Source organism: Ornithorhynchus anatinus, chromosome 2 (genome assembly GCF_004115215.2).
Source record: "Ornithorhynchus anatinus isolate Pmale09 chromosome 2, mOrnAna1.pri.v4, whole genome shotgun sequence".
In the NCBI taxonomy this organism is placed as follows: domain Eukaryota; kingdom Metazoa; phylum Chordata; class Mammalia; order Monotremata; family Ornithorhynchidae; genus Ornithorhynchus; species Ornithorhynchus anatinus.
The window spans coordinates 18,216,496-18,231,841 of record NC_041729.1 but is presented as its reverse complement, the minus strand read 5'-3'; the positions used below and the strand labels follow the sequence as shown (position 1 = coordinate 18,231,841).

The 15,346-nt window shown below is 54.3% G+C and overlaps 1 protein-coding gene across 1 annotated transcript in view; it reads left to right on the top strand.

Annotated features, from left to right (window-relative positions):
• Positions 1 to 15,346, top strand: part of SETD1B (SET domain containing 1B, histone lysine methyltransferase) — a 40,136-nt gene that overhangs the window by 1,013 nt on the left and 23,777 nt on the right. Inside the window, 4 exon segments of the mRNA XM_029057572.1 lie at positions 55 to 153; positions 720 to 990; positions 4,434 to 4,546; positions 7,730 to 8,974. Coding sequence (XP_028913405.1) covers positions 55 to 153; positions 720 to 990; positions 4,434 to 4,546; positions 7,730 to 8,974 — 1,728 coding nt within the window.

Sequence of the window (15,346 nt, the reverse complement as noted above, 5' to 3'; positions counted from 1 at the left end):
AACTGTCTCCTGTCTGCCTCTCTTTTTCCTAACCCACTCTTCCCTCCTCCCCAGAACCCGGGCATTGCCCCTGTGGATTGTGTCCGGGATCCACGGATCGGGAGAATATGGACCAAAAACAAGGAACTGGAGCTGTCTGTTCCCAAATTCAAGGTACAACCCCCTCCAGCAACCCCCTCCATTCTTAGGGAGGGCCGGGCCTCTTTGGGGTTTGCAATGAGAGGTCTGGGGGGTGGGGGGGTGGGGGGGAGGGTGTGTGTGTATGTGTGTGTGTGTAGAGGTAGTGGTTCCCCATGCCTGTAGGTCAGCAGTGAAACAATCCATCCAAATAGTCTGTGGGAGCCTGATAAGCTGTCCCCCTTGTGTCCCAGTTGAGTCTCCCAAAGCACATTGCCTCCAGGCTCCTGTTCACACGGGGGTTAAGGTCCTGGGTTTCCGGTGCCTAAAACCCTTCCTCTCTCCCATTTAAAGGGAAAAGGGCCCCAGGACCCTGTGTTTGGGCCTGGCCAGGGGAGGGGCAGCCCAGTTCCTTGGAGGAGAAACCTTTTTTCCCCCCTTCCAGAATCCAGCGGTCTTCTATGTTCCAAATGTTATAATCCTCTGCTTTTTGTCCCTGCCCCTGTGATGTCTATGTGATTTCTATCATCATTATTATTATTTATTGTCTTTGATGCTTTTATGTGGTTTATTTTGATTTTTTTTCTACTCCCTTCTCTCAGATCGATGAGTTTTATGTGGGGCCAGTGCCTCCCAAGCAGGTGACTTTTGCCAAGCTGAATGACAACATCCGGGAAAACTTCTTGACCGACATGTGCAAGAAGTATGGGGAGGTGGAAGAAGTGGAGATTCTCTACAACCCCAAGAACAAGAAGCACTTGGGCATCGCCAAGGTGGTCTTTGCCACCGTGAAGGGTGCCCGGGAGGCCGTGCAGCACCTGCACAGCACCTCAGTCATGGGCAATATTATCCACGTGGAGCTGGATACCAAAGGTGGGTGGTAGGGTGGAAGCTTGCTCTGGGAGTCCTTCTCCCCGCTCTTCCCTGTGCTGCCCCAACTCTTTCTCCTTGGACAGGGACTGTTATTAGGATTCATGGGGGTTTTTTTTTTGTTTTTCGTTTTTTTGGGGGGGGGGTTCTTCCCCTCTTTTTGCCTCAGTACTTTTCCTTGGGCAGTCACGTGGAACTGAATGTGTTGTCTGTTGCTAGGAAACGGAACTAATTTACAAAATGATTCCATCCTTGTCCATTTCAGCCACTGGGTAGTTGACACACCTTTAGCTATTCTCCCTCCTTCAGCATCACGCCCCCCGCCCCACTCCCCCTTTGAGCTTTTAAATGCTGCCGGAGGTCTCACAGTGTGTACTTGGGTAAGGATTCTGGGAAAGAATGAAATTACTACAAAGACTCTTTAAAAAAAAAAAATCCTGCCAGAATCTAAAATATCCCACTTGTGAAAAGGAGAATAAACTATGGCCCTTCTCTCTGTCCTCAGGACTGCACGTATTTCATTGATACTTTGTTTAACGCTGAGGTAGATTGCAGAATCCTGCAGGGTGGTTCACACTTTGTATGTGAGTGTGTGCTTGCTGTCTGTCTTCATTTTCCTTCACTTCCTCTTAAAGGGACAGTAGCAGTTTCCCAAGGCGCCACTCAAAATCCTGGAGAGCCCATCATTAGGGATCTCCTCTCAGTATGTAGTTGGAAACGTTCAAGAATTTCACCGGATCGTGATTTCCTATCTGGTCCGAGTGTTAGGGGGCTCTTGGTCTGGGGTTAGACAGAGGTGTCCCACCAGCGGGCCAGCCCCTCCCCATGTGCCTGAAGCCATGTGGAGAACGGAGAAAGTTTCAGACAGAGGGAGGGTTTGTATCTGGATATTTTGTGGATTGTTTGGTTTTTGTTTTTAATATGCTTTTGGGGAGGAATTCTGACCCAAATGTGAAAGCATACGCACCCCGTGAAGCTGCTCTGCACCAGCTTCTGTTAAGTAGGTGAAGCCTAGCAAACGTTGGAGTAAAACCTCAAGTTCAAAGGTTTTTGTTTTTGTAAGCAGAACAGTCCTGAATGCTGAGAGGAATGGTTCCGGAGACAGGACCTAGTTTAAATGTAGACCCAAACAAGACAGATATTGATATCCCTCAGTGAATCGGGAATGGGAAAGGCAATTCAGAGGTGAACAGATTTTCTTTCTTTTTTTTTTTTCAGTCTGTTCCCTATTCCCCATTTTATTCTTGAATTTTCATGCTCAGTCTAGGGCTTAGTACCCTGGGGGGAGTGAGGGGGGGCGGGAGTGGGGGGAGGAAAGGGAAGAGGATGCCAGGCACCTGGCCGAAATGAGCGTTCTTTCCTGGAGCAAACAGGAAACAGAAAGAGGGAGCCCCCGAAGGTCCTGGTTCTCAACTGACTCTGACTGAAATTTCATTTCTGCAAAACTGGAATGCTCTGTAGAGAGAAGCAACAAAGTTGTATTTCAAGAAAGAGGAAAGTTTTACTGTATCTCAAGGAATGAGGCTACTTTGCATATCCAAATATTGAACAGGCTTTGGTCACGCACTTTAAAAATAATGATCTTTTAGGTCTGAAATTTTCAAGAGCTTTTCTATCCGGTGCTGCCTGTGCAGGTGCAAAAACTACATGGGCCAATAACTTCGGTGCAGTGGAGGCTTTGGCTCTTACACCTTTCAAGTTAAAGTGCATGGGACCTTGAGCTCCTTGGCAGAGGGTGTTAATTATAACCTCATTAAGGAGAAGAATACTATTTACAAAAGAAACCCTTCCCTTTCCCTTGTCGGAGGTATCTGGGTTTATTAATGGCAAGTTTCTATGTATCCCTCCAAATTGAATCTTTTCAGAATGGGGGATAGGTTGCACTCTTAAAGGGAAGTTAATGGTCCCTGCTTGTGATAGCTTCTTGTTTCCAGCCCCTTTGAGGAGCACTTTTAAGTAAATTGGAGTGAAAAGCTGGATCCTCTCTTATTTCTGTTTTCTTTGTGGCAGCTCTGGGGCTTCTCAATACTAAGTCGATAAAGGACAGAAATGTTTTGGGAGGAGGTTCTGATTTTTAGGTAGGTCCGGGGGATAGGGAGGGAACCACTTCAAAGCCCGAGATGGATTCTTCCAAAAAGGGGGAAGGAAGGGAGTCCAAATGAGTAATTTCAAAAGCTGAAAGAGCACTGGAGTCAGAACGGATTGACTGTCTCAGTCCCCATATTCCAAGTTCCATTTTAACTTCCACAGAGATCCTTCTTCCAAGTGATATTTCCACTGGGGCAGGTCCTACTTTAAGGGGTACCGCTAGTCTGGTTTCACTCCGCCGGCCCCGAGTCGAGTCGCTTCTGCCAACCCTCCTTTCTCTTGGGCTCATACCGCATGTCCGGGGCTCTTTCTCAGTCCGCCTCTCCACATAGCCTTCTTTCGCTCAGGCTGAAGTGTCCATCTTCTGCCAAGAGTCTTTTAGAGAAGAACAGTAAGATCAGGCCTAGCCTCACTGGCCTGCCTCTCTGAGAGAAGGGCTGTTCCTTAGTAATATTAAAAATAAGTCAGGGTGGACCTAACTAAAGCAGACTCTGTGGCTGCTGTACTGAGATCTGATTTGGGGGGGTTTGGGGGGTGGTGTCGGGCACCTGTGCGTCAGCAGAGCTCCTGGCTCCAGGCAGAACTGTTCACTCGAGAGCTTTTTTCTTTGGGGGGAAGGGAAGAGGCGGTAACATGCCAAGTGTTTTGCGGTGGAGTTCCAGGCATCTCATTTGCATGAATCCCAGGCCTGCGTGCCAGGGTTTGGGGATACTAAGAAAAGACTCTCGTCCACTTGCGGGGGAGCTGGGAGAGGGATTGGCAGAACAGGGGGCAGCCGACTGCCAAGTGGGACTTTGCGAGGTGACATCTCCGGAGCCCGGCCCCGGCATCCGGTGCCAAGAGGGGTGAGTGGGTTTGCTCGTCCCCCTCCGGGCGGGCCCAGGAGCTGTCAGATGGGGTTGGGAGATAGAGGGAGGAGGAGGTGACTCCTCCCCTTCTGCTAAAGGAGAACGAGGTGTATGTTTCTTTCGCCAAGGGTAGCCCAACTTCCCCAAGCCTGTTTCCCCCACACACCCCCTCACCCCCTTTACTAGGTCAGGTGACCTCACCAGGGACCAAGCAGGAGTCAAGGCACTGTGTCATATGGGGCAATTGGGGTCTAATCCTGCAGCTTCCACTCTAAGCCGAGCAGTTCCCTTTGCCCCGACCCCCATTGCTTGCACCAAATAGCAGAAGGCTTGTAGGTAAGAAGCCCGTTTGGGCTTTCCCGACAAGAACTTGATTGGAGAGGAGAGGCAGGGGTGCCTTGGGGGTTGTGGATTAAAGTGGAGTGGATGGAATTCCCTAGGTAGAGGGACGGCAAGAGAGTGAATAGTGCCTTCTCTGTTACCAAGACCTGGTACCTCTGTTCTGTGCAGGTGAAACTCGCATGCGGTTCTATGAACTGCTGGTGAACGGCCCTTACACCCCGCAGACCCTTCCCGTGGGCAGTGAGCTGGATGCTTCCCCAAATGTGAATGAGACCCTGCAGGTAAGTGGGGTGGGGTGGGGGCCTGCAGTTGCAGGGACATTCTGGCCCCTCCTCGGGGCCCCGGAAGCCAGTCAGCCCGGTGCTCCCCCCCTCCTTTATCTACCTCAGTCAGTCATGTGGCCTGTCCATACCAATTTTGGCAAATTCCCTCCCCCTCCACCCCACCCCCCCGGTCTCCCTGCCCATCCCTTGTGCCCTCCAGAAGCCTAGCTGGGCTGCAGGGTGGCCAGAGGGCTCAGTGGATGGCCCGGGGCCTTCTAGCTTTCCAGCTTCGGGGCCCTAGGGAAGGCCCAGCCCCACAGCCCTTTTCTCCGCTGTGCACTTTCCTGCCCAGCCCCTGGTTCCTTGGAAAGGAAGCCCCTCGCACCCCGCCCTGGCTTGCCATTTAAGTTCCCCCACTGACATCAGCTGTTGATTTCACCCTTTAAATGGGAGTCATGCCAGGGTCAAAAAAGACTGAGCCCAGCCTGCTCGGAACTGAGCCCTAGGTCTGGGTCTGGGTCTGCAGGGTGCCACAGTCGGATGTGTGTGAAAGCACACAGTGAGTGCATTTGTGAAAGCACTTGGTACATGCGGGGCTCTATGTAGAAAACAGTCTCCCGGGCCACCTGTAAAATGGGAGATCTCAGAAATTCCCATCTCCCCCTGCTTAAGGAGGTGACCACCCCACTCCTCCAATGCCTCTAACTCCCAGGAGTCTCTGAGCTCCCTGGGGCTTCATCCCTTCTTTTTTGTTTTGTTTTGTTTTTTGTTAAGCTCTTACTATGTAGCGAACACTGTACTGAGCACCTGAGGAGGTACAAGTTAATCAGTTTGGATGTAGTCTGTGTACCACATGGGGTGCTCAGTTTTAATCCCCATTGTACAGATAAGGTAACTGAGACCTAGAGAAATAAAGTGACTTGCCCTAGGTCAGGTAGACAAGTAGTGAAGCCAGTATTAGGGCCTAGGTCCTCCCAGGTCCTTCTGACTCCCAGGCCCGTGCTCTATCTACTAGGCCACACTGCTTCTCTTTCCTTATCACCAAAGAAGGTGACAGGGCTGGGATGGAGGTCTGGTACAGAGAGTTTGGGGCTGGGATTGGGGATGCCTGGATTTGAGAACCACCTCAGTCACTGCCTTGAGACTCTCTTGGGTGAGTGACTTCTCAGTGTCACAATCACCTGAGAAAAGAGGATATTAATGTTTGCCTCTCCCTACCTCCCAGAGATGTGAGGGTTAAGTGAGATTCCCTGATGGGAAAACCCTTTGGGAAAATAAAAAGTACTATAGAGAGTCAAGGAATAGACTGACATTCATCAGTGCACTGTGAAGGCTCTGCTTTCTTGTCTGCGCTGCTGGGGCCACAGGTGTCCACTTTGAGAAAGTTGTATGGCAATTAGTTTATATTAAAAAAAAAAAACCCAAAAAAACAAAAAGGGAATTTAGTAGAAATCTCCACCTTGCAAGAATTCCCTTTTAGGTTCCCCGAAATCTCATGGTGCCTAACTCTTCTTTCCACCGCTTCCTGGGCCAGCACATACATTCATTTACATTGGTGTACCTAGGGAGCGGCCATGCTAAGAGGGCCTCTTAGAAAAGCCCTGGCTCTAGCATTGCAGGAAGCTCGAGCTAATGAACTGCAGACTCAGCCCGAGCCTTGAGTCGCTCTTTCTCCCCTCTTTCCCCTCTCCCCCTACCACTCAGCATTCTGACCAGTGGGTTGAAAATGTTTCTATCAGACTTTTTCCATGTGAAACCCTCAGTGCTCCTGAATGGGTTGCTTAGTCTTTATGTCACTCGGCAAAGATATTTTGTTTCCAAATCAAATCCTTTAAACCCCGCGGTTTGGATTACCATTTGGGTCTGAAGAGAAGTCTGGCTGACTAATTTTATTTTTTTTCTTTTATTCTCTGACTTTCCCAAGTCCCTCCCTAAGTCTTCCATGTGGAGCTTATTTAATTAGTCAGTGGTATTTATTGAGTGCTTACTGTGTTCAGAGCATTGTGTTAAGCACTTGGAAGAGTGCAATGTTAACAAAATTGACAGACACTCTTTTTTATTATTAAATGGTAGTTAAAAGCTTACTATGTGCCAGGCACTGTACTAAGCACTGGGATAGATACAAGTTAATCAGGTTGGACATAGTCCATGTCACAACTTTAATCCCCATTTAATGATGAGGTAACTAGGCACAGTGAAGTTAAATGACTTGCCCAAGGTCACACAGCAGATGAATGGCAAAGTGGGGATTAGAACCCAGGTCTTCTGACTCACAGGCCCATGCTCTTTCCTCTAGGCTATACTGCTCAGGGCACATTCCCTGCCCTCAACAGGGGTACAGTCTAGCGCTTACAGCTCCCACCTTACTTTCCCCCCAAAATCAAGAACCAAAAAATGAGGGGCTGGGGGAGGACGGGAAGAGAGAGGGATCAACTTCCATTGGAACAGATTTCTCTGAAGAACGGTAATAAGGTGTGACAGATTGAGAAGGTACCGCAGAGGCCTCCAGCCCAACGTTCCTCCGGCACCTTCTTGCTCCCGCCTCTGCCCTGCCACCCTGGCCTGGGTCTGATGGAGTGCATTTTGTACCGGGTCTCTCTTTTTTTTTTTCTCTTCCAAGACTGAAAACCCATTTTTGATCAGTCTCCTTTTCCACTTAACTCCTCTTCAGCGGTTGCCAGAGGAGTGAGGGCACCATGCCGGAGTCAAGAAAGATCAAGCCCAGCCTGATCAGAGCTGAGCCCTCAGGTCAGGTCTGGTGATTCTGGCCAGGGGTCGATTGGGACCAGAATGGGGCCTGCAGGGTACCTCAGTCACACACATGTGGGAAAGCACACTGTGTGTGAGAAGGCACTCTGCGCTTTTGTGGGGTTCTGTGAAGCAGTCCGCCACCTGGGCCCCTTTTAAGATGGGAGACCCCGGAAATTCCCATCTTCCCTGCCTAAGCAGATGGCCACCCGGGCACCACGCGGAGCCCTCTCCGGACCATCCCTCGGTGGTCCCCTCTCTTCCCCCCGCAAAGCCGGGCCAGCCTCACCAGGCCTCTGCTGCGGGTGAGTCAAACGTGGCTCCATCCAGCAGTCGGACTCCAGGTAGCGCCCATTCTTCCCGGTTCGCCCGCTCTGGCCTCCAGTTATACTTGGCTGCAGATGTTCAGACCTTTCTCTCTCTCGTTCCCTCTCCCTCCCCTGGCCCCTGCAGCTGCCCGACCCCTTGAAGCGCCTGAAGGACAGCAGCCTCTCCTCCTCCACGGGATCGTCGGCCGTCACCCCCAACAGCAGCACCCCCTTCTCCCATGACACAGCCTATTCCAGTTGCCGCCTGGACACACCCAACTCCTACAGCCAATACACGCCCCAGTCCCAAGGCACCCCGCTCACCCCCCGCCTGGGCACCCCCTTCTCCCAGGACTCCAGCTACTCGAGCCGTCAGACCACCCCAGCCTACCACTACAGCCAGGACTCCGGCTACAAGCCGCGGCGACACGAGACCAAATTCACCGACGCCTACAACCGCCGCCATGAGCACCACTACGTCCACAACTCCTCGGGGGCCTTCCGTGGCTCCCAGGAGCACCAGTTCGGCAGCGGAGGTGGCGGGGGGAGCGGGGGCGGCGGGAGTGGCGCCTACAAATCCCACACGCAGCAGGACGCCGCCCAGTACTCCCACACCCCTCCACCCGCGCCCCACGGCCACACGGGTCCCAACTACAAGTCCGCTTTCTCCCCGTACCAGGCGCCGACCCTGTTCGCCCCGCACGCGGATGATTCGCCGGCCTTTGGGTCGGCGTCCCGGGAGACGGACTACCGTCGGCCCCCTCCGCCACCCCCTGCTGAGAGCTCAGCCGCCCCAACTCCCACCGGCCCCGGGGTGGCCGACTTTGCCCCGCTTAAGGAGAAGCCTGAGGAGCCCTCAGCCCCCGCAGCGGAGGCTGGCAGCGTGGAGCCGGGTGGGACCTCCTCCTTTGCCTGGAGCCCAGAGCGCTGCGAGAGCCCTGGGACCCCCACCCTGGAGTCCTCGTCGTCGTCCTCAGAGAAGCCGCACGACAGCTTGGACTCGCGCATCGAGATGCTGCTGAAGGAGCAGCGCACCAAGCTGCCCTTCTTCAGTGAGCGTGACTCGGACACGGAGCTGCAGATGGAGGGAAGCCCCATCTCCTCCTCCTCATCCCAACTCTCCCCGCTGCCCCTCTTTGGCTCTAACTCCCAGCCTGGCTTCCGGGACCGGACGCCATCCTCCCGCCCCTCTAGCACCGGCCTCGAGGACATCAGCCCCACGCCCCTGCCGGATTCGGAGGACGAGGAGCCCGGCCTAGGGCCGGGGCAGGGCCTCTGCCAGATGCCCGAGCTTGGCGGGGCTGACCTCACTGGCCAGCTGGGCCAGGCCTCGGAGTTGGTCAAAGAAGCCTCGAGGAGCCAGACGCCAGCCTCCGAGAAGATGGACGAGGTGAGCTGGGCGCATGCCTCACGGGCTTCCTGTGGGTCTTGGCATGAGAGCGGCGCTGGGTCTCGGCGCCCAGCCTGGGGCCGCGCAGCTCAGGGTCCTCCTTTCTGGGCTGCTCTGGGGTGGCCCCCGAGGGGCACCAGCCAGTCAGTTAGGGGCTTCTGCCCCTGGGAGTGAGGGTATTTTGTGTTGCCAGCTTTAGCCACTCTTCCTGGTCAAGAATCTGAGCCTTGAAAACCGGGCTGCCCTGCCACCACCCCTTCCCCCCGCCCTCCCTAGGAGTCTCCCTTCTCACTGATCTGGCCAAAGAGCTGGCCCTGGGGAAAGCTCTCTCGAGGGGAGGGGAGATGGGGGGGACACCCAACAGTCCTCAGCCTGCAACTCCAAAAATGGGGCCATTTTGCTGTAAATAATAGTGGTTGTATTTATCAAGTGCTTGCTATTTGCCAAGCATTGGGTTAAGCCCTTGAATAGGTATCAGATAATCAGATTGGGCTCAGCCCCTATCCCACACGGTGGCTCTCAGTCCAAGGGGAAGGTTGAGGAGGTATTTTATCCTCACTTTGCGGATGGGAAAATCTAATCACAGAGAGGTTAAGGGATCGCCTCGAGTCACTCAGCAGGCCAGTGGCTGAGCTGAGATTTGAACCTGGGCCCCTGACTTCCAGTCCCGTGCTCTTTCCACAAAGCCACCCTGCCTCCTTGGGCAGAGCAACTATCGGAGAGTTTGCCTGGGCAAGGGTGGAGGGGCCAGGGAAAGGGGAGGCACGAAGGATGGGAAACGACCACCCTTCATCCACCAGGAAACCTTGTGTTGGTGGGTCAGGCTTTCTGAGCTGTTTGCTTCGCTCTCCATCTTTGTAGCCCCAGGGAGTATGAGATGGGCCCTAGCGGGTGAACCCGCAGCTGGGGTTCCTGCTTTTTCCCAGCATCTGGCCCTCTCCTGCGGCTGAGGCTGGGGAGGAAGGAACGGAGTGCAGGAGGGAGAGAACAGCCCAGCTTCTCCTGCAGTCGCCTCTCCCTGGGCCTCCAGATGGCCCCATCCCTTCTCCTCCCCGGTGTTTGTGGAGCAGCCACTGTCTACGGAGAACGCGGTACTAGACGTGTGGCAAGGGAGCTCTCGGGCTCTCCCGCAGCCCCAGGTGAAGTCATCCTTGTGGGGCAGCTGGGATAAGGGGATCTCGGGCTCTCCCGCAGCCCCAGGTGAAGTCATCCTTGTGGGGCAGCTGGGATAAGGGGAAAGGAGTTTCACGGATCCGACATCCCACACAAAGCAGTTCATCCAGTCTTTTTGGGGAAGGATCAGTAGCCTCTTCTCCAGGGAGGGAGGTGTTGGGGGTGGGCTGGGCTGCAGTTGTGAAAGGGTTAAAGTCAGAGTGTCGTGACATACCGGAAAAGACTGTGTGTGTGCATGCGTGTATGAGAGCGAGAGAGTGAGAACAACTCACTTTCTCTTAATGCCAAAATTGTTCGTCAAATCTTGGAGGCACTTTCAAGTATAATTTTTTTTTGTTTGTTAAGCGAGTCAGGGTCTTTTTTCCTAACTCCTAAGCCGATTCAAGCTGAGGGCCTCTCAGAGAGATGTTTCCTGGTTCAAAGTCCAGTCCCTCTGGCTTCCTCTCTGCCCCCTGCTAATACTCATTGGTGTCTTCCCCTTGCCTCACTCGACCAACCGACTGGTGTTTCATGGGGTGGGGGTGGGGCAGGGGGCGGGGAGAGGGAGGTTCTCGGGAGGCAACTTGCCCCAGCTGCTGGTGCCCAGACCAAAGCCCTGGACACCCCTGGCATCTGACCTCCTTGTCCTCGAGCCTGAGGTTCTGACGAGCCCCAGACTCGCCCCCCCTCCAACCCGGTTCCCGAACACAGAGGCATTTCGGAGAACTTTGGGTTGGGTAGGTGGTCCAGGGCTCTTGATCTCCGACCCTTGTCCTGTTCCCTTCTGGGGCTTGGAGGGGGACATTGGGCCGAGAATTGGGCATCACCCTCAGGGTCCAAGTACAGGGGCGAGCGGGCGGCATTACAAGTGGGAAGTTAGATTTGAGTTTCATTTCTCTGCAGAGTGCATGTGGCCTGACTCAGAATCCCTTGGCCCTGCACTTAGCCAAATGCTTTCAGTCATTTTCACCGTTTTGGTTTGAGGTGTGGTTTGAAGAGAAAGAAGCGTTTTTGACCTGTGTGGGCAGGTGGCCCAGGGCAGGTCCCAACACCGGTCCCGATCCCCCAAGGCTGAACCAACTCAGCCGGGCTCTAGTTCCGCGCCTCCGACCTGGCCTGGAAAGAGAGGGTGCTCTTAGAGCACGTGTGTGATCTGTTTACCAACATGCAGGTCTCCCTGTCGGCTGCTGGGACAGAAAGTTCAGTCACCCATAGAGAGGGCCGGGCATATATATGAGTGGGCCACCAGGGTGACAGAGCCAGGTGGACTTGGACACCACATCCCTAGGGCTCAGCCAGGGTTGTTCCAGACTGGATCAGTGACCTGGGACGCTCTCCCCCGGAGCTGGACATAGTGGCAAGTTATGTTTCATGGCCAGCAAAGAGGAAGTTTTGGCAGACAAACCTGTTGGCTGTTCACTTTGATCGTACCACCCCCACATATCTCAGGTAGCCTCAAATTCACCCTCAGCCTCAGTATGCTTAGCGGTTGAGGAGAAAGTGTCCTAGACCGGCAAGTCAGAACTCCTGATTGTGATCCCCCTCAACCAGCCCTGGAACCTGAGACTTTCCCTCCCTGGACCCTGTTGCATCCTGCTCAGCAGAATCCATGCAGAGAGGCGAGGGATGGGTTCCTCGGAGCTGCCGGGCAAGAACGGTGCCATGGGGATCCGGGGTAGTATTTGTCATAGAAATACCACTACCTGTTAACCCGGAGCCAGTGTGGAAAGGACCACCCCGCAGAGAGGGAGCCGGAGGAGTCTGGGAATTGGGTGGAGCGTCTTGGGACCTGGTGGGGTTTCAGATTCTGCTGTTCCAGCCAAGGGGCAGATGATCCAGTGGGTGGATTATTCAGAGTCTGTTTTTCGCCCTGCTCCCCTCCTTTTATCCATTTTTACTGTTCCTTGGCAAATTCTTCAGAGGCAGGGCAAGGTGGAGCGAGGAACAGAAACTGAAACCTGACCATAGCTGAGGCATGCCGGTGGCTCCACTTAAAGCTGGAGTCAGTCAGGGAAGGGGAAAGTGAGCAAGCTTGGGATGCTCTGGGATTTCAGTTGTCCTAGCTCTCCTTGTACCAGTGAGCCCAGATAATCCAGTCCCCTCCACCACCTGCCCCCCTGCCAAGGCTGGAGTTTCCTTGACTGCAAAATGGTGGGTGGGAGGGGTGGGGGGAGCTGTAGCTCTTGAGGCTGCAGCCAAGCCCACAGGAGGGCTTGGCCGGCCCACTGGGCTTCTCGACTGAGAGGGGACAGAGTGGGATGTGGGGAGGAGAGCGGGGTTGGGAGGCAATGGGGATCATGAAGCATCCAACACTTGTGTGGGTGAATCAGGGGCTGGGGGCTCTCACCCTGCTGGCTGGCTTTGATTCAGAGCCCTGGAGAGGAACACAGAGTCTCCATTAGAATCCTGTAAAGAGCCCCAGCTCTTCTTGCCCCCCCTCCCCCCCTTTTTACTTTGATTTGGAATTGGCTCCAGAGAGGGAGGGGAGCAGGCCTGGCCAGGAGACTTGGGGAAAACACCTAGGTGGTCTTTAAACCATATTAACCCTTAGTAAGGGGCCCAGGAGCATAGGGCTCAGTGGTTCTTCCAAGCCCCTACCCTGGAGGGAGGGAGTTGAAATTGGTCAAGTGAAAAGTAGAAGCCCCTGACCGGGCCTGGTTGTCCGTGGTCAGAGAGCAAGGGGCAAGGAATGAGAGCGGGAGAGGGCTCTCTGCTGCGAGTTGAAGTTTGGCTCCAGGCAGCAAGCAAGAGAGGCAGCTGGCCCAGAACGTGCTGTCTGAGAGGGCCAGTGCCCAGATCACTGTGGTGGCTGAGGCTTTAAGGATGCCAAGTCTGTTCTCTCCTGTGCTTGAGTGAGAAGTGGGGACTTAGGAGGGACATATGGCTCTGAAGCCTGGGGGAGGCTGGGGGGGCCTCCCGAAGGAACCTGCTCTATTGGCGGCTCGGGCAGAAGCCCGGCTAACATCCCTATGCTGGGCCGCTTGGGGGAGCGCTCAGTTTCTCTCTCTCCTTCAGGGCGGCCAAATGCCTGGGCTGTTGGGGTTCCCTCAACCACATGGTGCTCCTCCTCGGGCTCCCCTGTGTCACTCCTCTGGCTGGTGCTCAGAGGGGGCCGGCCGGAGTGGGGGGGTACTAGAACGATGTTTAGGTCTGGTGCTGTTGAGCATATCGGAGGGTCAGGCATCCCTGGGCCCCAAGGGATGGCGTTTCCAAACAGTGAAGGTTTGGGGACCCCAACACCCGGATTTTCCATCGGCCTCCAACTGTGGGTACTTTTTCTGCTCCCCATCCCCGGGGTCTGCTTGGTTTTCCCCATTGCACAGTTGGGGTGGGTTGGGGGAAGACTTCCATTTGAGCCAGGGTCTCTGGTACCCTCAGTCTGGCAGGATCTCAGTCCAGTCCAGTAGTTTGCCCATGGCATTACACTGTGCTGCTGTTTAGCAATGTCTCCAGACCCAACCTTCAGCCAGGAGATAGAAATAGTAATAATAATAGTAATGATTTTGGTATTTGTTAATCACTTACTATTTTCCAAGCACTGTTCCAAGCACTGGAGTGGGTACAAAATAATCAGGTTGGACATAGTTCCTGTCCTACATGGGACTCACGGTCCTCATCCCCATTTTACAGATGAGATAACTGAGGCACAGAGAAGTAAGTGACTTAATAATAATGTTGGTATTTGTTAAGCGCTTACTATGTGCTGAGCACTGTTCTAAGTGCTGGGGTAGACACAGGGGAATCAGGTTGTCCCACGTGGGGCTCACAGTCTTAATCCCCATTTTACAGATGAGGTAACTGAGGCACAGAGAAGTTAAGTGACTTGCCCACAGTCACACAGCTGACAAGTGGCAGAGCTGGGATTCAAACTCATGACCTCTGACTCCCAAGCCCGTGCTCTTTCCACTGCTTGCCCAAGTTCACACAGCAAACATAAGGACCCAGAACCCAGGTCCTCTGACTTCCACCAGAGGAAGCAGAGCTGGATTTAGAACCCATGTCACCTGACTCCCAGGCCCACGCTCTTTCCCCTAGACAATGCTGCTTCTCACTAGAAGAAGCGTTCTGCACGTGGGGAATTTTGCTGCTAGGAGTGTCTCCTCTCCCTCCTGATATGGCCCTTGGGCTGAGTGCTCCCCCTCTCCTCAGTGCACCCCTCCTGCCTGTGTGGGTAGAGTGCCCTTCCTGTCCCGCCCCCTCCTGCCTACGTCTTCCAGGCCCCTTACCCCCTGTTGGCAGCTCCAATATGTGAGCCAGACTCTCCCGACAGCTTGGTCAGAAATAAAAGTCTGAGGCCCTTCTCAGCCCAGCTGTCTCGAGGCAGGCCCCTCGAGCCCTGCCTCTGTCTCCCCGCCGGACATGCCTAGTGCCTGAGGGTGCTATAGGGCCCTTGGGCCCAGCTAAGGCCCTCCCCTGGCCCGAGGCTTGGATTTGACTGGGCTGCCTAGGAGATGCTGGTCGAGAGGCCTCTGTCGCCTGGTCAGGGATGCTTGGCTGGGCAGTGATGAGCTCAGAGAAGCTTAAGCAAGGCTGTAAGGATGCCCTCTCATTTTAGGTAATAATCCCTTTGTCTTTCTGGCCACCTCCCTCCTGCCCCTTCCCAATGTGGCTTTCATCTTTTGCTCCCTAGCATACAGTGCTAAGCAGGGACATAAGATGAGTGTGATTCAGTTATTTTGTAGATCCTGACAGGTCACTTCCCCCGCTGGCACTGAGGGCGGGATGGAGAGGTTGAGGGGGAGATGCGGGCACGTTGGTAACTGGGGTCCAGTGAGAGGCGATGACTGTGCCCAACAGGTGTGAGGGAGTCTTCACCAGCCCCCAAGCAGCTGGGCCCACCTGTTCCCCAGAACAGCTGATGGAAGAGCCGGGGGAAATTGGAGAACGAGCCTGTGGGGATCCAAGCTGGGGCTGGGAGCTCCCTGAGCTGCACGACCCTGCCCCGCTGGCCTAGTCGCTCCCTGGTTCTTCCTGCAGTTCAGGCGGTAGGGACCCCCAACCCACTTCCAGGTCAGCCTGATCTCACTTGGGCTCAGCAACTCCTGCATTGCTCCCTCGTGCTCCCCTGTCTCGGGACTCCCAGATCCTCTTCCACGGTTTGTTGTCTGCTCTCTGAAATGCAGAGTCTGTTCAGTCATTGTCGTACTTACTGAATACTTACTGAGTGCAGTACACTATACTAAGCGCTTGAGTACAATATAACAATAATCAAACACATTC